Source organism: Glycine max, chromosome 14, assembly GCF_000004515.6.
Source record: "Glycine max cultivar Williams 82 chromosome 14, Glycine_max_v4.0, whole genome shotgun sequence".
Classification (NCBI taxonomy): Eukaryota; Viridiplantae; Streptophyta; class Magnoliopsida; order Fabales; family Fabaceae; genus Glycine; species Glycine max.
Genome location: NC_038250.2, coordinates 14,294,663 through 14,316,234, shown reverse-complemented (window position 1 = coordinate 14,316,234; position 21,572 = coordinate 14,294,663). Strand labels below are relative to the sequence as shown.

Below are 21,572 nucleotides of genomic sequence, written 5' to 3'. Positions count from 1 at the left end.
TGAAAATAGAAATTGCCTGTGAAGAAGTTCAGTTATCGTGAACAAAGTCCCAAAACTAAGCCCATGCCCAAGCCCCATGGAAATAGACCGTTGCCGGTTTGTGCAACGGTTTTCTTCATTCCCCTCTCTTCCTCGATACAAAAGGCACTCTCTCTCTGTTTCACTCTGGACCGAATTAGAATCTCCCCGACAGAAGCAGCATCAACCAAACCACACTCCCAAAGGCGAAACCCTAACTCCATTTGCACAATGCGTGTCGTTCTGCTCCAAGAATCTCTCCCTCTCCATTATTCTATAAACTCCTTCCCACGCTTCTTCACGCTCTAATTGCATCCCACTATGGCCACCACCGAGCACGAAAAACAGTTAATAGTGGCCAACCCTAACCCTAACCCTAACACCAAGACCCCTCGCCGATCCTCCTCCTCCTCCTCCTCGCTCGCCATTTTCGCGAGGAAAAGCTTCTTCTACGACAGGCTCCCCTCCCAACCCCTCAGACTCACCGTCCTCAAACTCGACGGTTCATGCTTCCGTACGCAACCGTCATTCATTCATTCCTATTTATTATTATTTTTTTAAAAAAAAATTGATAGATGATGCATGCGTTTGTTTGTGTACGACTTCACGTTTCTCAGATATTCAAGTTTCGAAGATGGCCACCGTTGCGGAACTGAAGGACGCGGTGGAGGCCGTGTTTAGTCACGTGCCTCACAAGGGGCCAGCAAAAATTTCATGGTAAGCTGACTATACTCATTTTTGGTTCTGTGTCAATCCTATGACTTAAAGTGACTATACTCTAGTAGTAATTATCTGTTTTTTTTTTTTTTTAATATGAGAATTTTATATTCAAGTTCTTATTGTTGTTAAATAGTTCAAAAGGGTTAAGTATGTTTTTGAAACAGTTAAATAATTTTAGATTTATTTTGTGTCAGTATTTGTGTCTGTTTTTATTTTTTCGTTTATTTTTTGTCGTCAATAAATTGGGGATGGGGGAAGGACAAAAACCTTGACTAGGACTGATATGGACGACGAAAATAATCGAGGAGTTAAAACAAGCAAAACAAAATTCAGAGACTAAAATTAGAAAACTGAAGTTTAAATTTTTTATAGTTATCATGTCAAAAACATTATAAATATACTTAAGATTAGTTTAAATATATTTTTTGTTATCATACAAATTTGTTTTTAATTTATTCTATCAATGATGATTATTTTGAGATTACATGTGATGTGATATATTTCGGTGCATATCATGCCATCTTAGGAACTATTTTTAAAATTTATAAAGATTAAATGTTTTATTACTTTGGGTTGTAAAGGGCGCATGTTTGGGGGCAATTTTGTTTATGCTATGATGGACAGAAGCTAGTTACGGAGAAGGATTATCTTCGAAATTATGGCATCAAGGATGGTGACCAGGTTAGTAACTTTTATTCAACAGCCAGCTTGATCTTAACCTTCACCGTTTACTGCAATACTTTGCCTAATTATCACACTTGAATTAATCCATGTGCATAACCCTTTTCCTTCAGATATAGAGAAAATTAACATTTGCTTCTGTCATCAGCCATAGCGATCTGTATTTGGTTCTTGTACGGTTTTGGGAGAAAATTAACATTTAGGGGGTGCAAAAGTTGCAGATGGAAGTTCTCTGTATACTGCATGCAAGTTTCATGCATTTTTTGTATGTATCTTTGATCAGATAAATGGTTAGTCAATGTTTTGAAAAATAAAGATTGACTATAATTTTGTGAATCATGTGACTTTTGTTGGGGTATGATACAATCTTCCTAGTGTTGCAGAAGTACTATTATTTTTTGTATGTGACTTTTGTTGGGGTATAATACAAGCTTCCTAGCGTTGCAGAAGTACTATTATATCATCGTGATTTGAAGTTTTCTTCTCTAGCATTTTATGGTTTTAGTTGCATTAATCAACCGGTATGGGTTGAAGCTCAGTTGATTCTAGTTTGCTTTCTTATCTGTCATCAAAGTTAAGAACTAAGTATCCTGTCATTGTTAGGACTGCCTCTCTTAGTTATATCATAACTGCTATAATGTGTTTTAGTTAGAATTCTGTTGTTCATAACTGCTATATGCTTTTTTCTCTTTTTATATTTTGGTTTGCATAGCTCCGTTTCATCCGCCATGTCACAAACAATTGCTGTGTTCAAAGAAAGCGGTTGAAGAAAAGAGTTGTCTATTTGAAACAACACAGGAGGTAAAACTTCTCCAGTTGACTCCTGTTAAATATTCAGATATTAAGCTGTTGCCTGCATGATGCAGGAACCAACATGCTATTTGCCAGGCTACACTAGATGATTCTTGGCCTGTGCCATAGTTTGTTAAGGCTTTCTCGATTTCAAGATATTTCATTAGGCCATAATCCTTTATTTATCACTTAATGAAATATCTTTTGTTTGTCATATGCTTGAGTTTTAACGTGTTTGCTAATTATGTTAACCACTTTCAGTCAAAGAACAGTTGGACATCAGTCATGTGATTAAAAGAAAATGAATGGTGGAGATAAAGAGTAACTGTTTTGAAGTTACTTGGAGTAATTTGAACCCGCCACTTTATTATTTAGTGTATTATCTCATCACATATTGTAAATTTGCTTTTCCATCTGCATTCTACTGCAAATTAAGGGATATGAAGATATATTTTTGTCAGTCAGCATTTGTCATATGCTTGAAATAAAAGAATAGCATCTAGATAAGTACCTACTGAACAAAATAGCACATACCCATAATAATTCAAAATCTACTGCTTACTGGATGTTTTACTTTAAAAAAATGTGGTGGTGTTCTGATTCTGAGACAAGTTCTCACACTAACTGAATGGTATAAATGTAAGGTGCAGGTCATTGCAAGTGGATGGCCATCTACCGAAAGGAAATTGTGATGATAATGACATTGGTTCTGATGATGAAGCCACAGATAGTGGGAAGATCAAGCACCATATTGAAGAAGAGGAAGAAGAAGAAGAAAGGGAAGAAGAGTGCGTTGGAAAGAACAAATTAGCTGGCTTTTTGGGAGACTTGTTCTCATACACTCCACTAGCAGTTGTGAGAAGAACTAGAACTAAAAGCAGGATTTGGCCAACCACTATGCCCAAATGTTTACTTGGTAGTCTTCGAAAGATTAGAAGTATCGTATGCTTTGGCAGGAGGAGGCACTATTCTCGGAGACTTCCATGGAGACCGCATTAACAAATGTGTTTTCTAACCGCACAACATATCCAATGATGCTAGCAGCAAGATGAAAGCTGAGATGTGAAAATTTTGGTTCCTATGCAAATGATGTGCGTGTGAAAATTGTATTGCTGTTTTGATTGAGACGGCAGCAAGATGATGTAGATATTGCATCTTTTTTAATGGTTCTATTGTATAAACAAAACGGTTTGGGGTTGGAGAGTTTCCAATGTGCATGCGTCCGTAGGTTCTTAGGATTAGAAACATCAATGTCTTCATCAGTGATATTTTGAAGTCATTCGTTGTCACGAAAAAAAAAGAATTTACTTCTGAACTTTAATGATTGTCGGTTAATATTATCCTTAAATCTGGACACAGGGTCGCACATCGTCCCTCACTTATGGATGGTAATTAAATTTAGACCCAATGGATGAAAAGAAGATTTGTTTGTTATAAATAGTATTCGAGTAACAGTATTTAACTATTTATCTCAATACTATAGTGTAGTATGCTCAAAATCTCATTACTGTAGTTCTTTTTATTGACATGGCGAGTCACGGGTCAAAGGTGGAATCGATGGATTATTTATTGGTTATTTATTTGCTTGATTGATTGATTTGATATATATATATATATAAATTAAAAAAATTAAAAATATATATAATATAACTAATAAAATGTGATGAATATTTTATTTCAATATTACATAATTATTTATTATAAATTACTTTGTTAAGTATTATTATTAAATTACTATTTTATTTTTATTTTTTACGAATAAGTACAAAGTCATCAAATAATCATAAATAAGAATAGTAAAGATGTATAAAATATATAAATATTAAGTTATATGAAGATTAAGATAATAATTATTTGTTATTATATTCTTTTATCAATATCAAAATAATATTATAAGAACATATTTTAGGAATTGTAGAAAAATTTGTAAAAAATGGAATTAATTTTCTTTTAAAATAATTGATCGGGTCAAATTGGGTCAATCCAATTCAAATAACTAATTTTTATCAATTTGAGTTGATTAGTTCGATGACTTAAAGGATTGACCAAGTCATTCGTTTCTAGTTGGCCGATTTTCACAATTATGATGATGGAAATTTGAGCCTATGACCTTGTAGGAATTATTGAATTACTCAACTCTTTCTTCATCAGGCTGAGGCAAACGAGTATGTTTCTAGTTGTTATAAGTTTGGAATTCGGTACCAATATGTAACCTCCCTTACTTGCATCCTTGTTAATTGTAATTTTCACACTATTATGGATAGAAGACTTAGAAAAGATGTAAGAGAACTTGAACTAACTAAAACACTCAAATCGATAACTTGTGCCTAGTACCATTGAGATCTATAGTCTCCGTCTCTTGTTGCTGTTTGGTGCAATATGAGCTCACTTTTTCACTTCATTTTTCCCTTTTCACCCATTCTCTTTTATGTTGTGTTTGGTGAAATGTCGTTGAAGAGAAGAGAAATTTCGCTGGATTGGGAGTGGTGAATTAGGAACAAAATATTTGAATATTTTGGTAGATCCCGTGGCATAGTGATTCTCCTCTCAACTAGTGAGAAAGCAGTGGAATTTTGCACTGTTGAAACAAAGTTACTGTGTTACCCCTTGCAAACTGTTTTGAGCAAAAGCCAATGGAAAAAATGTTGGGTCTACTTTTATCCCCATAAAAAATGGGAGGCTCTAATACCCTTCCATTACCATGTATTTCAAAGATTCCAAATTTTGGGTCTACTTGTTTCACCATAAAAAATGTGTTATTCCAAGACAAAATATGATTTCTCGTGTACTTTCATTTTCTCCAAAGCAAGGAAAATCTTTGACGAGAAAGTAAAGTTTATATATGTAAATTTAGGAGAAGAGAATAAAATTCTAGTTTAAGACAACAAAAACTTCAAAACTCAAAAATTAAAGTACTTATGTTTTGTTTGAATTAGAAATAAAATAAAGAAAAAAGAAATAGTAGATTATAAAATTATTTTAACCCGTAATATTACATTGTTTTGACTAAATTATCATTAGGTTTTATTTTAAGAATTTAATTGAAATACATTATTGTGCACTAAACAAAGTTATTTATATTATTTTCATATACAAATTTCATGTAGGGTAAATTTATTAATATTTATAATAACTAGCTTAAAAATTATTCGAAAATAATTTAACAATATAAAACATTTAACACTTACAATACATTTCTATTACCTTTTATTTTAATATTATGTTACTTTTATTTTTCTCCTTCCCTTTAATCAATTTTTTTCTTTAATCTACTTCTTTCCTCTCCTTCACTAAAATATCTTCGGTCAATTCAAACAATAATTTTCTTTTCTATTCAAGCACAGTTTATGATGATTTTTAATTGAAATCCTTGATGGATCTCTATTGACGATGGAAAGAGACTACAGATGATCTCTGTCATTCTATATTTGTCATATATTTGATACATGACATAATGAACAAGAAATGCATGTTTTTGGATGTTATCCTTAGTTGTGACTTGTAAATCAAGTAGACTTTTGATGTTATGCACCATAGGAAAAGTCAGCAATTGAAGATTTTGTAGTTTTTGAATGTTGTATATGTATGGCTCTTATGGAGAAATTTATGTGGGTGTTTAGGAACATTGAGGTTGAGAAAATGAAAATTTGCAACGCAAATATAAATAAGATCAACGAGGTTTATCTGTAAAAAGAATAATAAAAAAAAAATCAACGAGGTTTAATTTAAGGGATCATTTGGTCCATGGGAGTTCAGTATACAAAAATTTTATTTGCTGTCAAATCCACTTGCTTCTAAAATGAAGATTAATTATTGGTAGATTTTTTCGTAATCACATTATTAATATAAAGTATCCACCAACTTTATAATTAATCTTTGTCAATAAATTAAATTTAATAAGGATGGTACTACATTTATGGTTATAGAGGAAGTGCCCCCGAGAGATAAAAACCCCTTAATACTGTAGGAAAAAAAAAATTGCCCCCTTATATATATATATATATATATATATATATATATATATATATATATATATATATATATATATATTATCAATGCAAAATAAATACAGAAAAGGAGCAAACAGACTAACAACCCCCTTAAATACAAGGTAGCCACTCTATCCCCTAACAACAAGGTTGAAATTGCTGGCGGACAAGAGGGTGACAAAACAAGGGTCTTAACTGAACTATTTCCAAACTATGCAAGATAATCAGCTATCTTATTTCCTTCACGCAACACATGCTGGAACGTTAGGTTCCATGACAGATCATAAAAGGCTATGATTTTAGCAATCAAAGGAGCATAGGGATAAGTCAAAGGCACACCATTCTTGATAAAAGTAAGCATCACCTCAGATGTTGGATTTTTTTGGGTTCCATTCCTATGTGGAGTAAAGACCTATTTTGTCTCACTTATTTAAGTGGAGAAGGGTTAGATTAAAGAGAGATACATAGAGAGTGACTCATTTGAGAGAGTTACGAATAGGGGTGGGAATAGGCCAGGCCAGGTCAGGCTAGGCCAGGCTTTGAAAGGTCTGAGCCTAGCCTACGATAGATTTTTGAGGCCTGAGCCTAGCCTATAGCCTATCAAAGACTTTTATTTTGACTCGGTCTGACCTTTTTAAAAGCCTAGCCTGACCTGATAGCCTTTTTAAAAGCCTTATTCACATTAAATATTTAATATCCCTTTGCTCTGGAGTAGGAACGTAATAGGAAAGTTAAAAGAAAATGAAAGCCAATAAAAATAACGAGGAATATAAAGGGGTACATGACTCACACCTAAATTGTAATTAAAGTCTTACTTAATTATAAGAATAGAAGTTATGGAGCAGTAATGTGTAATCAAAGTATGATAGTTTAAAAAAAAATTAATTATACCCATAAAATAATATAAGTATATATATATATATATATATATATATAGGCCGACCTATCAGGCTTATAAGGCTTTTTAATAAGCCTAAGCCTGGTCTATTTAATTTAATAGGCTTTTAAAAAAGCCTGAGCCTAACATTTTAATTAAATAGGCCAGTTCAGGCCAGACTTTATGTAGGCCAGGTCGTAGGCCCTTGTAGGCCGGCCTGGCCTATTCCCACCCCTAGTTACGAATCATTGAGAGAGAAAGGAGAGGAGAAATCATTGTGATTTTCGCATATCCACGAGAGAGTGTTTTTCAGATTTCAATTGTGGATTCGTTCACCGTTGGATTGGGCTGATTTTTAGACAGCATGTTCTACACACGTGATCCTTTAAATTGTTTGGTTGGATCATGAAAAAGATATTTGGAGAGAGATAAGTTTTTCGCATTCTCTACTTTATATTTGAGGTTTCATCTTCTTGTCTTTATTATACCAATTGAGGGTCTGTTTTGATTTGCATGTTTGTAGCACGTCTCAATGCACTTGTTGGAGGCTCTCTCTTGTATCTTTATTAATTATAGTGAAGTTATTTCTTTGGTCTGGATGACCTGTGGTTTTACCCTTGTATTGAGGGGTTTTCCACGTTAAACAAATTGTGTCTCTGTCTTTTTTTAATTTCTATTTTGCGCTCTATACTTTATTGGTGCTCCTCACAGGTTCTTGCAAGTTTGGGAGAATTTATTTTCGTTGTCTATTACTCTGTTATAGAGTTTGTTATTGTGTTGGCCTATTTCCCCCATGAGAGTGGTATCAGAGCTCTTGGTTAAGGGATTGTTTTTCTACTTGAACGATGGAGGCACATATGAAGGGTGATAGAGACAAGAGCAGAAGCAAGTCCAGGTCTCGGTACAAGAATGTTGAGTGTCATTATTGTCATAGAACGGGGTATATCCAGAGGAATTGTTTTCTATGGAAGAAGGAGAATAATGACAAGAAGGGTAAGGAAAAAGAGAAGGATCATGATGATGATAGTGTGACTATTGATACTAGTGATGATCTTGTTATTCTCCATGACCCTAATTCGCTTAATCTTGTATCTGATGAAAGCATGTGGATAATTGATAGTGGTGCTACCCTGCATGTTACAGCCAGGAAGGAGTTCTTAACATCTTACACTCCAGGTGATTTTGGAGTCTTGAAGATGGGTAATGATGGCATGTCCAAGGTGATTGGTGTTGGTGATGTTTGTTTGCAAACCAACATGGGAATGCAATTGCTACTTATAGGAGTGAAACATGCTCCAGATGTCCGCTTTAATTTGATCTCTGTGCAGGTACTTGATGATGCTGGTTATGATAACCACTTTGGTTCTGGAAAGTGGAAACTCACCAAGGGTAACCTGGTTGTGGCCAAGGGGGAGAAAATTTCAAAGTTGTATTGGATGAAAGCTTTGGTTACTAGAGACAATGTGAATGCTATGGATATGGAGGCATCTTTGTGGCACCGAAGGCTTAGTCATATCAATGAGAAGGGGCTGAATTGTTTAGCCAAGAAGAATATACTTTCGGGATTGAAGAATGTAAATTTGGAGAAATGTTCTCATTGCATGGTTGGTAAGCAAACCAGAGTATCCTTCAAGAAGCATTCTCCCTCCAAAAAATTTGAGTTGCTTGAATTGGTGCATTCAAATGTTTGTGGCCCTTTGAAGGTGAAATCCTTTAGTGGTGCACTTTATTTTGTTACCTTCATTGATGACTATTCCAGGAAACTTTGGGTTTATGCTTTGAAGACAAAAACCAAGTTCTCGAGAAGTTCAAGGAGTTTCATGTCCTAGTTGAGAGACAGTCAGGTAAGAAGCTGAAACACATTCGTACTGATAATAGTGGTGAGTATTGTGGACCATTTGATGTCTACTGCAAGCAGCATGATATTGCTCATGAGAAAACTCCTCCTAAAACTCCTCAACTGAATGGTTTGGCGGAGAGGATGAACATGACATTGATTAAGAGAGTGAGATGTATGCTCTTTGAAACAAAGTTACCCAAGCACTTCTGGGGTGAGGCACTGTATATGACAGTGCATGTTATCAATCTTAGTCCTGTTGTTGCTTTGAATAGTGAGATGCCGAACAAAATTTGGTTTGGCAAGAATATGAAGTATGATCACTTAAGAGTTTTTGGCTGCAAGGCTTTTGTGTAGGTTTCAAAGGATGCAAAGTCAAGGCAGTGTATCTTCACTGGTTATGGTGAGAATGAATTTGGTTACATGTTTTATGATCCTCTTGAGAAGAAGCTTGTTAGAAGTTGTAATGTGAAATTCATGGAATACCAAACCATTGAAGACATTGATAAGGTGGAGAAGTCTACACCCAAGGAAGAAAACGGTGTGACTGATTTTCAACCGGTTCAGTCGCCTATTTAGAATCTGAATATTGATGTTCAGAATGATGTTGGTGTCCAGCAACCTGGAAATGAGGTAGATGCTCCTGTTGTTGATGATGATGAAAAGGAGCATGACATGTCACAAGATGAAAATCTTGGGGATGCTACCGAACCACCTCAAGTTCAACTCAAGAGGTCCAACAGGGAGAGACAACCTTCTAAGAGGTATTATCCTAATGAGTATCTGATCCTAACTGATGATAGAGAACCTGAGTGCTTTAGAGAGGCCATGCAAAGTGAAGAAAAAAGAAAGTGGCTGGATGCAATGAAGTTTGAAGCTTGTTGTGAGTTCATCGTTTGGCGGTCACCTCCACATAGTTGTGAGGGGGAGATTTGTTGGGATTTCAGGCTCCCTTCCTATGTGGAGTAAAGACCCAAATGAGAAGGCCCATTTTGTCTTACTTATTTAAGTGGAGAAGGGTCAAATTAGAGAGAGATACATAAAGAGTGACTCATTTGAGAGGGAAAAACAGTTACAAATCATTGAGAGAGAAAGTAGAGGGAAAATCATTGTGATTTTCGCATACCCACCAGAAAGCGCTTTTCAGATTACAACTGCGGATTCGTTCACCGTTGGATCGAGCTGATTTTTGGACAGTAGGCTCTACACACGTGATACTTCAAATTGTTCTATTGGATCATGAAAAGATATCTAGAGAGATAAGTGTTTCGCATTCTCTACTCTATATTTTGGGGTTTCATCTTCTTGTCTCTATTGTACCAATTGAGGGTCTGTTTTGATTTGGCTGTTTGTAGCACGTCTTAGTGCACTTGTTAGAGACTCTCTTGTATCTTTATTGATTATAGTAGAGTTATTTCTTTGGTCTGGATGACCCATGGTTTTTATCCTTGTATTGAGGGGTTTTTCATGTTAAACAAATTGTGTATCTTTTTTCTTTAATTTCTATTTTGCGCTCTATACTTTATTGGTGCTCCTCACAGGTTCTTGCAAGTTTGGGGGAATTTATTTCCACTGTCTATTACTCTATTATAGAGTTTTTTTTATTGTGTTGGCCTATTTCCCCCATCATCAGATTCACAAATTATAGTAAAATAATCTCTCGGTGAGCAATGGTGAGACCGTGATAAATTGCAAGCAAGCTCCACATTTGTATTTGTTGTATGGCCAAAAGGACATGCATACCCTCCTAACCAATTGCCAAGATTTTTTTTGAAGACACCTCCAAAACCAGATAAACCTAGATTCTCATTCAAGCTACCATTTATGTTGAGCTTATTCGAGCATTTATCCTTCATAATGGTTTTCACTATAGAGTTGGGTAGGGGAACCTGTCAATTTGGTTTGCTAACTAGTGCTCTGAAAGAGCTCTGATCAGCTTGTGGACTATGTTCACATAAGTAACATTAATCTTCAGCTTTGCATTATCTTCAATAATGAGACGTAGCTTTGGAACCTTCTTTCAACACCCTTTTCATATGTGATAAAAATCCTCATCAGTGGCAACTTCTTAAGCCTGGACACGCAAGATATGATCATTTGGAATCTTCAGCTTATGGCCAGTATACCACCAAGTTTGCTTATCGGTGGATTGCACAAGCCTGTTTTACCCATAGTACTTTGCTTGATGCTGGAGCTTAGGTGTTGACCATTGTTCTTCCAAAAAACATTAAACACTTTTTATGGCTGGCTAGTCATAACTCTCTTCCTACTAAGAAGGCAATCATCTGCGAAAAAGAGGTGGGAGATGGAAAGGCATTGCCTAGTAATCTTAACTGGATGCCACTCATTGTTAGAGACTTTTTCCTGGATCATGAGAGCCAATTTTTTGCACACATAAAACAAAGAGATAAGGAGATAAAGGGTCACCCTGACGAAGTCCTCTTGTAGGATGAAAACTCTCCAAATTTTCACTATTCCACTTGAGATAAAGAAAAGTGGAGGTAGTGAGTTTCATAATGATTTTAATGGTCTGGCTAGAAAACCAAACTCCTTCAATGTTGCCTCTAAGAACTCGCCATTCACATAGTCGTAGACTTTTTCAAAGTCAATTTTAAACAAAAGACATCCCACCTTACCTTTCTTCTTATGTATACAGTGAATAATTTCTTATGTAATGAGGGCATTGTCTCTTGTGCCCCTACCAGGTATGAAGCTACTCTAAAGAGGACCAATGATATCATCAAGAAGGGGCCTAATTCTATTAACCTGAATCTTAGACACCACTTAAACAAACACATTACATAAATCTTAGTCTTTCAAGCTCGTTGGATTGCCAATTTTTGGAATTGGGACAATAATAGTCTAAACCAGGCTATCATAGAAGTTACTTGTATGAATGACATTAGCTACTAGCTCTGCACATCATTTTGCATTGTTTTCCAAAAAGTTCTATAAAATAGAGCCAGAAAACCATTAGAGTCTGCGACCTTGTAGGGACCTATAGAGAAGACAATTGTTCTTACCTCCTTCATACTAACTGTAGCTAGAAGAGTCTCCATAGCTTGTTGACTCAAGACAAGAATATTTTGCATGGATAAACCGGAAGGTTGACAATTCTATTGATTCTAAAAAAAGACTCTTAAAGTAAAGCATAACTTTCCTTTTTAAAACCTCCTTCTCTGTACGCCAATTACCATTAATCATGAGCCCATAAATTCTATTCCTCCTCCTTTTGATAGTAATTTGAGTGTGAAAAAATTTGGTATTTTTGTTACCAAGCTTCACCCACCTCTCTCTTGATTTCTGATACCACAAGACCTCCTTTTGATACAAAACATCATTATACAATTTCTCAAGCTCTTTCTCTAAAGAGACAAGTGAAGCATATACTCTAACATCAAGCACTCTATGAACACCTTGAATCCAAGCCTGCAACTGACGCTTTCTTTTAAAAATGTTTCCAAAAACTTGACTATTAAAGATGGTAGTTTCCTCCTTAACTTTCCTTAAGCTTATGAATGACATTACTTGGAGAGTCCTGCCCTGCCAAGCATCAACCACCAAATTTGGATACTCTGGGCGAGAGAGCCAAGCATCAACCACCAATTTGCTACAACTCAAAAGCAAAGGATTATGGTCTGAGTTATGCTGGTAAAGAACCTCCACCAAAGCTTGAGGGAAAAGGATCCTCCAATCAGGATTCACCATACATTTGTCTAGCTTCTTACGAACATGAGCGCCATTCTAAACATTCTTCCACTAGGTGACCCCCCCCCCCCCCCCACACACACAACATGCATATCAATCATGTCATAATGATCCAAAGCTGAAGTCATAACACTAGCTTTATTGGAAAGGAAGGACTCACCTTGGACTTCAGAGGCAAAAATGACTTCATTCAAATCTCCTATAATTATCCAAGGTCTTGTTATAGAGTTCCTCAAGGACACCAAATGGTCCCAGAGGTTAGATCAAAGAGAAGGATTAGGATAGGCATAAATCACAGAACAAACCTAGGTGACAGGCCTCTTACTAACAGTAAAGGTAATGACTTGTTCCATGTTATCAATAATATTACATTGGACATCATCACAATTTCTTAGGATCCAGATGTTGGAATTTTAGGGGATCCTTATAAAATACCAATAACCACTAGGTACACATTACATTAGATTATCAAGAAATTTTTTTGGAATACCTGGATCTATAATGATTGATCAAACAAATGCAACAGAACTTGGAGAACAATAACTAACAATTGGTTTGATGACCTTTATCAACCAAATCTCCTCATTTCTTATGGGACCTTCGTTTTCTCTTCAGATGGGGAGAGGAGAAACTGTTTTTTGATTTGGTGTATTGTGGACCATAACCGTGCCTTAGGTTTTAAACCTATTAGGGTTCCCAGTATCCCTTAATGGGCCAAACTAGTTTCCACTCATTAAGCCCAAATTAATTTTCTCTTGATAGTCTAATAGGCTCACCAAATTAGATCATTTATATTGAGCCCATAAAAAATGTAAATAACTAATATAAATGTTATAATATATATGTAGCCCACATTAATTAATTAATTAATTAGGAATTATAAAATTCCTAAAAATCTCCCAATTGGACTTCATATTAACTTTAGTCATTCATACTACAAAAGTCTTTAGGCGCACAACTCTATGCTATTTACTTTTAGACTTTCCTTAAACAATCTAGTTCATCTTATATAACAACAAGGAGCTACTACGGTTTTCATCACAATCTAACGTGACTAAGCCATAATGATCACCATTGTCACTTATACTTGTTGACATAGATCAAATATGAATAAACGACATGAAAATAACATGCAATGTGATCTTATTCATGTTCATTTTCAATTAGTCCAAACTTTATTCTTTATAGAGATCAATCCAAACACAACATAAATATTGCAAACAAAACAAACTCATAATGATATGATAAACTTCAACTTTATTTTTGTAGAAAATCCAAACAATACAAATATACAAAAAGCATAGGATATAGAACTCAAATGAGACTCCTACTAAACTAAGGTACTATTAGGAATTACACCCATATAAACGGTGTGCTCATGAAAAAATTTAGGTACCAAACCTTTAGTAAATGGGTCAGCTTGCATGGAATCAGTCCCTATGTGTTCTATGAAAATCTGTCTATTATGAACTCTTTCCTTAACAACAAGAAACTTAATGTCAATGAATTTTGACTTGGTTGTACTCTATTGTTGTTGGAGTATTGAACTGTTGATTTATTATCACAATAAATCCTCAACGGTCTTTCAATGCCATTAACCACACGCAAACCAGTGACAAAATTTGTCAGTCATATCCCATGGTTGGATGCCTTAAAATAAACAATGAACTTTGCGACCATGGTCGAAGAAGCTACGAGAGTTTGTTTAGCAGACTTCTAAGAGATAGCTCCTCTAGCCAACATAAATATGTATCCAGATGTGGAGTGTTTGCTATCTTGACATCCAGCAAAATCAGAGTCTGAGTACCCAATGATCTCCAAATTCTTAGACTTCTGATAAGTGAGCATGTATCCTTTTGTTCTTTTCAAGTAACACATCACATGTTTTGTTGCTTTCCAATGTTGGATTCTAGAATTACTCAAATATCTACCCAGAACTCCTATCACAAATGCTATATCGGGACGAGTGCAAACTTGATTAGACTTCCTACTGTTGACACATAAGGAATCTTTTGCATCTCTATTCTTTCAAGGTCATTATTGGGGCATTGTTTGAGACTAAATTTGTCTCCTTTGGCTATTGGGGTATATCCTGGTTTACTATCTTTCATGCCGAATTTATCTAGGATTTTATTGATATAACTCTCTTATGACAACCTTAGGATACCTTGAGAGCGATCTCTTAGTATCTTAATGCCTAACACAAAAGAGGCTTCCCTAAGATCTTTCATTTGAAAAAATTTCGTTAGAAATTTTGTAATCTCTTGTAAGAAGCCTATATCGCTGCTAGCAAGCAGTATATCATCGACATATAATACAAAGAATAAGTATTTACTCCCACTGAACTTGTGATATACACAATCATTAATTGTATTTGCCTCAAAACCTTACGAGGTAATGACTTGATGGAAATTGTAATACCATTGACGGGAAGCATGTTTTAGACCATGTATGAATTTGTTTAGTTTGCAAACCATAGACTTTAAGTCACCTGATACAAAGTTTTCTGGTTGCACCATATAAATTATTTGTTCAATGTCACCATTTTGAAACACAGTCTTAACATCCATTTGATGTAGCTCTAAATCATGATGAGCTACCAGTGCCATTATTATTCTAAAAGAATCCTTTGAAGATATTGGAGAAAATGTTTCTTTATAGTCAATGCCTTCATTTTGAGTAAAACCTTTAGCGACTAGACGAGCCTTATATCTCTCGACATTTCCCTTTGAATCCTTTTTGGTTTTAAATATCCATTTGCAACCAATAGGTTTCACACCTTTAGGCAATTCGACAAGATTCCAAACGTCATTTTCTGACATAGATTTTATCTCATCCTTCATGGCATCGACCCAATTTTGAGAGTTGGAACTACGCATAGCTTGACAAAAGTTGATTGGATCATCCTCTATTAAACCAATGTCATCCTCATGTTCTTGGAGAAAGATAATATAATCATCTGGGATGGAACTTCTCCTCTCTCTAACAGATCTCCTTAATGACACTTCTTGAGGTTGTTGTATAGGTATTTGAGGGAGAACCTCATTATTGTCTTGTTCTTGAACAATGTCATCAACAATAATTGGAACATTGTTTTCTATTACTGGAGTTGTTTCTTAAACATTAATAGGTATGAGGACTTGAGCATTGTCAACAACAGGTTCTTCCTCAAAGACAACATTCCTTATGTTCTCTTCTTTCCCAAACTCAACTTTCTCAAGAAATCTCGCATTTCCCGTTTCGAAAAAGGATCTTAAAGTGAGATCGTGAAACTTATAGTCCTGAGAGCGTTCAACATAGCCAACAAAATAGCAGCTAATTGTTCTTGAATCCGAATTTCTTTCATGCGGCCTATAAGTTCGTGCCTCAGTCGAAAAACCCTAAATATGCAAGTGTTTAATGCTTGACCTTTTGCTAGTCCAAAGTTCATAAGGGGTTTTGTTAACTGCTTTACTTGACACCCTATTAAGGATGTAAGTTATGGTCTTCAAGGCTTCTCCCCAAAGCTACTCTGGAAAAGAAGAATGACTAACCATACTTCTCACCATATCCTTAAGAGTTCAGTTCTGCCATTCTGTTACACCATTCATGCTAGGTTTGCCTGACATAGTGTATTGTAGAAGAATTCAACACTCTTTGAGAAAAAGCACAAAAGGTCTTGGACGTTGTTCTCCTGATCCATCATATCTGCCATAGTACTCACCACCATGGTCAGATTTGATAACCTTAATTTTCTTTCCAAGTTGAAGTTCAACTTCCTTGAAACTCTTAAAAATGTCCAGGAATTGAGACTTCTCATGTATCAAATATAGGTAACTGTATCTAGAGTAGTCATCTATGAACGAGATAAAATATTGTTGTCCATTCCAAGAAGGTGTTGGAAAAGGACCACAAATGTCTGTATGTACTAGTTCCAAGACGTCTTTAGCTTTTTCGGCACCTAATTGTAGAAGCAAGCTTCATGATGATGAATCAAGTTGATTCAAGTAGTTTTGATAATGACAAAGATGATGACAAAAAGTTCAAGAGAATGATTTCAAGATTGAGTCAACAAGTTCAAGATCAAGTTTAATTTCAAGTTTCATGAGAAGAAATCAAGAAGATTCAAGAATCAAGAGAAGTTTGATTTCAAGATTCAAGAGAAGATGAATTCAAGATTCAAGAGAAGAAATCAAGAAGACTTCACAAGGGAAGTATTGAAAAGATTTTTCAAAAAATAAACATAGCACAATTTTGTTTTTCAAAACAGTTTTTCTCAAAATTTTCTAAGTTACCAGAGTTTTTACTCTCTGGTAATCGATTACCAGTTTCTTGTAATCGATTACCAGTGGCAAAGTTTGATTTCAAAAGCTTTTAACTGAATTTGCAACGTTCCAATTGATTTTTAAATGGTGTAATCGATTACAATATATTGGTTATCGATTACCAGTGTATCTGAACGTTGAAATTCAAATTCAATTTTGAAGAGTCACATCTTTTCATAAAATGCTTTGTGTAATCGATTACATGGTTTTGGTAATCAATTACTAGTGACAAGTTTTGAATAAAAATCAAGAGATGTAACTCTTCCAATGGTTTTCAGGTTTTTCTCAAGGTTATAACTCTTCCAATAGTTTTCAAGTTTTTCTCAAGGTTATAACTCTTCCAATGGTTTTTCTTGACTAGACATGAAGAGTCTATAAAAGCAAGACCTTAAGTTGCATTTAAATAAATTTTTTATATATTCTTTTACAACCTTTGAATATCTTTGAACATCTTCTTGAACTTCTTCTTCTTCTTCCTTTGCCAAAAGCTTTCTAAGTTTTCTGGTTTCCAAACCTTGTTCTTTCACAGAAAACAAAAGTGTGCTATATCTTTTTATTCTCTTCTCCCTTTGCCAAAAAGAATTCGACAAGGACTAACCGCCTGAATTCTTTTTGTGTCTCTCTTCTCCCTTTTCCAAAAGAACAAAGGACTAACTGCCTGAATTCTTTTGTGTCTCCCTTCTCCCTTTTCAAAGAATTCAAAAAGACATAGTCTGAGAATTCTTTTGATTCTTCCCTTTCCCTTAAACAAAAGATTTCAAAGGACTAACCGCCTGAGATATCTTTTGTTTCCCCTTCACAAAGTTTCAAAGGACTAACCGCCTGAGAACTTTGTATTAACACATTGGAGGGTACATCCTTTGTGGTACAAGTAGAGGGTACATCTACTTGGGTTGTTGTAACTGATAACAAGAGAGGGTACATCTTTTGTGGATCAGTTCAAGTGGAGGGTACATCCACTTGGTTGTTCAAAGTGAACAAGGGAGGGTACATCCCTTGTGGATCTTTTCTTGTAAAGGATTTTATAAGGTTGAAAGAAATCTCAAGGACCACAGGTCGCTTTGGGACTGGATGTAGGCACGGGTTGTTGCCGAACTAGTATAAAATTCTTGTGTTTGTCTTCTTCTTCCCTACACTTTTAATTTCCGTTGTGCCTTTTAATTATCGCTTTTACTTTTGGCTAAGTTTCAATTACTGTTCTTTACTTTCTTAACTTTGTAGTAAAAGCCTAATTAAATCTAGTAACATTAAGAAGGACAAGTTTTTTAATTAGTAAAGGTTCACTAATAATTAATTCAACCCCCCTTTCTTAATTATTCTGAGGCCACTTGATCCAACACTAATTTACTCATGTTTGTTCGTTTTCCCTTTATGCATTCAACACATACTTCAAAGTCTGATAAATCTAAAGGTTTAAGAATCTCATCCAACACAAGTCTCTAAATTCTCTGTTTGGAGATATGACCTAAGTGTTTGTGCCATAAGGTGGCTGAATTCTCATTTAATTTTTGTTTTATACCATGTGAATTTGTTTGCAGTATTTCATTATAGGGACAAATAACATCTAACATATATAGATTATCAATTAAAGAACCGAAACCAATCAAATTTGAATTTTGGTAGAAACTAACTTTATTTTTTCCCAATGAACAAGAAAAACCAAATTTGTCCAAACTAGAAATTGAAATCAAATTCCATCTAAACGACTGTATAACAAAAGTCTCAAATAAATCCAAATAAAATCCAGTTTTCAAATGTAATCTAAAAGTTCCTATAGCCTCCACCACAACCCTTTTGTTGTTGCCCACAAAAATATGAATCTTTCACCATCATTTGGCAGCTTCACAGGCAACCCTGCATGGTTACACTTATATGAGTAGTAGCATCAGACTCCACCCACCAAGTATCTTTAGGTACAAAAGCTAAATTTACCTTTCTTTACACACCATGCAATGTACTTTGGACACTCTTTCTTCATGTGTCCAAACTTTTCTTCTTGTAGAAGTAGTAGGTAAATTCTTCATCTTTCTTTTGTTTCTTTTGCTGAGAAGACCCTTCTACAGCACCCTTAGTTTTCTTTGTTTTCTTATTCTGATAGGTCGATCTTAAATGAGCACTTTCAAATCTATTGTGAGATCAAAACTAAATGCACGAGTAGGTCTTCACCATGCTTCCAGAATAGAGCTATTCATGATCATAATGCAGTGGAAGTGGGTTATTCCGTTCTCAGTGCCAAGTCCAAATTCATACAACCAAGAACAATTTCTACGGCTTCCTTACAGATCTTAAAACATGGCCTATTTAGCATTGTGAGACTATTTACTTGAGTATTAACTAAATAGAGAACACAAAATTAATAATATGCTGACAAAAATACAAACAGGTCATATAAGATATATATTGTCACAACCTACCTTTCGGTGGGAGGGCGAGGCGAGACTCAAGGGTGCGTCATCCAAAGAAGGAAGACACGCGGGAGTCGTCACCAATGTTTATTCGAGGAAAATGTTAGAAAAATCAAAAAGGGATATGCGAGTTTTAAGAATAAAGGTTTGGGAGTTGTTTACATGCGGGGAAGGTATTAGCACCCCATGCGTCCGTCACAAGGGACGACGGCCTTTAATCAAGTGTGCAAAATCATGACTTCAATATTTATTTATTTTTCCCTTTTTTGTGTTTTTTATCTTTAGGGGTTGACAAGAGCATGACCCTTACTCCTACGTATCCTCAAGTGCGAAGAGGAACTTAGACCTATGTAGTTCTTAAAAAAGTAACAAATTTACGCGTAGTGTTGATTTTAAACTTTTAAAAGGTTTATTTTAACCAACAAGAGTAAAAGAGACCGTTAAGGCGTTGGACCTTGAATGGATTCAAGTGATTTTCTGTGGATAAAAGCTTGGTTGTGTGTTGATTTTAACTTTGGTTTCACTTATTTACTTTCAAACTCATTAAAAGATGACTTATGAAGTAAATGACCGATTGAAACTTATTTTTACAATGATAGAATGAGATTATGGTGCAAATGATCGGTCAAAACTTTATTTTACATTGATAAAGTGAGATTATGGTGCAAACGATCGGTCGAAACTTTATTTTACAATGATAAAGTGAGATTACAGTGCAAACGATGGGTCAAAATTTGCTTTACACAAAGAAATGAGATCACTGATGGTAAAAGAATGAAGATGAAGATGTGAAAAGCAAGAGGGGACCCTAAGGGTGCATAAAGCGAATTCAAAAATTCAAAATAAAAAACTAACTGGTTAACAAATAAAGAACGAACGAAGAACGATGTAGGAATTGGTCACGGAAGTGATTCGAAAGTGCCTCAGCCTCGTTTTTGGGTATTTTTGTGGAAGTAAAGCTTTCCAAGTTTATTTTGATGATGCCAAAGACTCAAGTCAAGAATCAAGAGTCAAACAAGTTTCAAGAATCAAAGAGTCGTTCAATCAAGAATCAAGATTCAAGTGAAGATTCAAGAGAAGACTCAAGATATGCAAGAACTTTAAGAAAAACATCAAGGTAAGTATAAAAAGATTTTTTCAAAATAAAAGGTTGAATAGCACAATTTGTCCAAAAGAATTTTTCAAAGAAAAATCTTTTACCATAGTTTTTACTCTTTGGTAATCGATTACCAGAAGACAGTAATCATTACCAGAAGCCCAAACAGTTTTATAACTGTTTCACATAGTAGTAATCGATTACCATGGGCATGTAATCAATTACCATTGTTTTTAAACGTTGGATTTCAAATTTCAAGAGTCACAACTTGTGATAAAACATTTTCAAACTTGTGTAATCGATTACACAACATTTGTAATCAATTACCAGTGTTTCTAAATGTTGGTTTTCAAATCTAAACATGAAGAGTCACATCTGTTGATGTGTAATCGATTACCAGTGATTGATTTTGAAAAATAAATTGCCAAAAGTCACAATTTTTAAAGTAACTAGTTTTCAAGAGAGTCACAACTTTTAAAGTGACTAGTTTTGAAGAAATTGCCAAGAGTCACAACTTTTAACTTGTTTTTTCAAGAGCCATTAAATGGCTATAAATATGTGACCATGGCATGAATTTTAAGAGATGATTTCATTCAATTATTCTCAACATCTTTCTAAGAGTTTTTGTTCAATACTTGCTTTGTCAAGAAAAGTTCATTGGGCAAAAAACTTGTGCTTATTCTATTTTATTCTTCTTCTTTCCTTCTCCCTCTTGCCAAAAGAATTCAAAGAACTAACCGTCTAAGAATTCTTTTGATTCCCCAAACAAAGAATTCAAAGAACTAACCGTATGAGAATTCTTTGTCCAAACACTGAATTCAAAGAACTAACCATCTGAGAATTCTGTGTAAGCAGCGGGTAGCTTCTTGGTTGTAATAGTGAACACAAGGGAGGGTACATCCTTTGTGGCTCTTTGCTTGTAAAAGATTTTACAAGGTTATTGGAAATCTTAAGAACCATGGGTTGCTTGGGGACTGGATGTAGGCATGGGTCGTTGTCGAACTAGTATAAAATTTGTGTTTGATTTCTTCTTCTCTACGCTCTTTACTTTTCCGCTGTGCACTTTTTATTTCGGCTTTACTTTTGTCTAAGTTATTGTTTTTGTTCTTTACTTTCTCATAACTTAGTAGTAAAGCTTAATTGAA

General features: G+C 35.0%; 1 protein-coding gene across 2 annotated transcripts; it reads left to right on the top strand.

The window, feature by feature from the left end:
- On the top strand, positions 1 to 3,532 carry LOC100819176 (uncharacterized). 2 transcript variants are annotated; one of them, XM_006596039.4, is made up of 5 exons: positions 1 to 532; positions 636 to 735; positions 1,320 to 1,419; positions 2,132 to 2,220; positions 2,862 to 3,532. In XM_006596039.4, the coding sequence occupies exons 1-5, from the start codon at positions 340 to 342 to the stop codon at positions 3,208 to 3,210; spliced, it is 831 nt and encodes a 276-aa protein (XP_006596102.1). In that variant the 5' UTR covers positions 1 to 339; the 3' UTR covers positions 3,211 to 3,532. The 2 variants fall into 2 exon arrangements, with proteins under 2 accessions (XP_006596102.1, XP_025981277.1); XM_026125492.2 differs by having other exon boundaries at positions 2,856 to 3,532.
- The last annotated feature ends 18,040 nt before the right edge of the window (positions 3,533 to 21,572 follow it).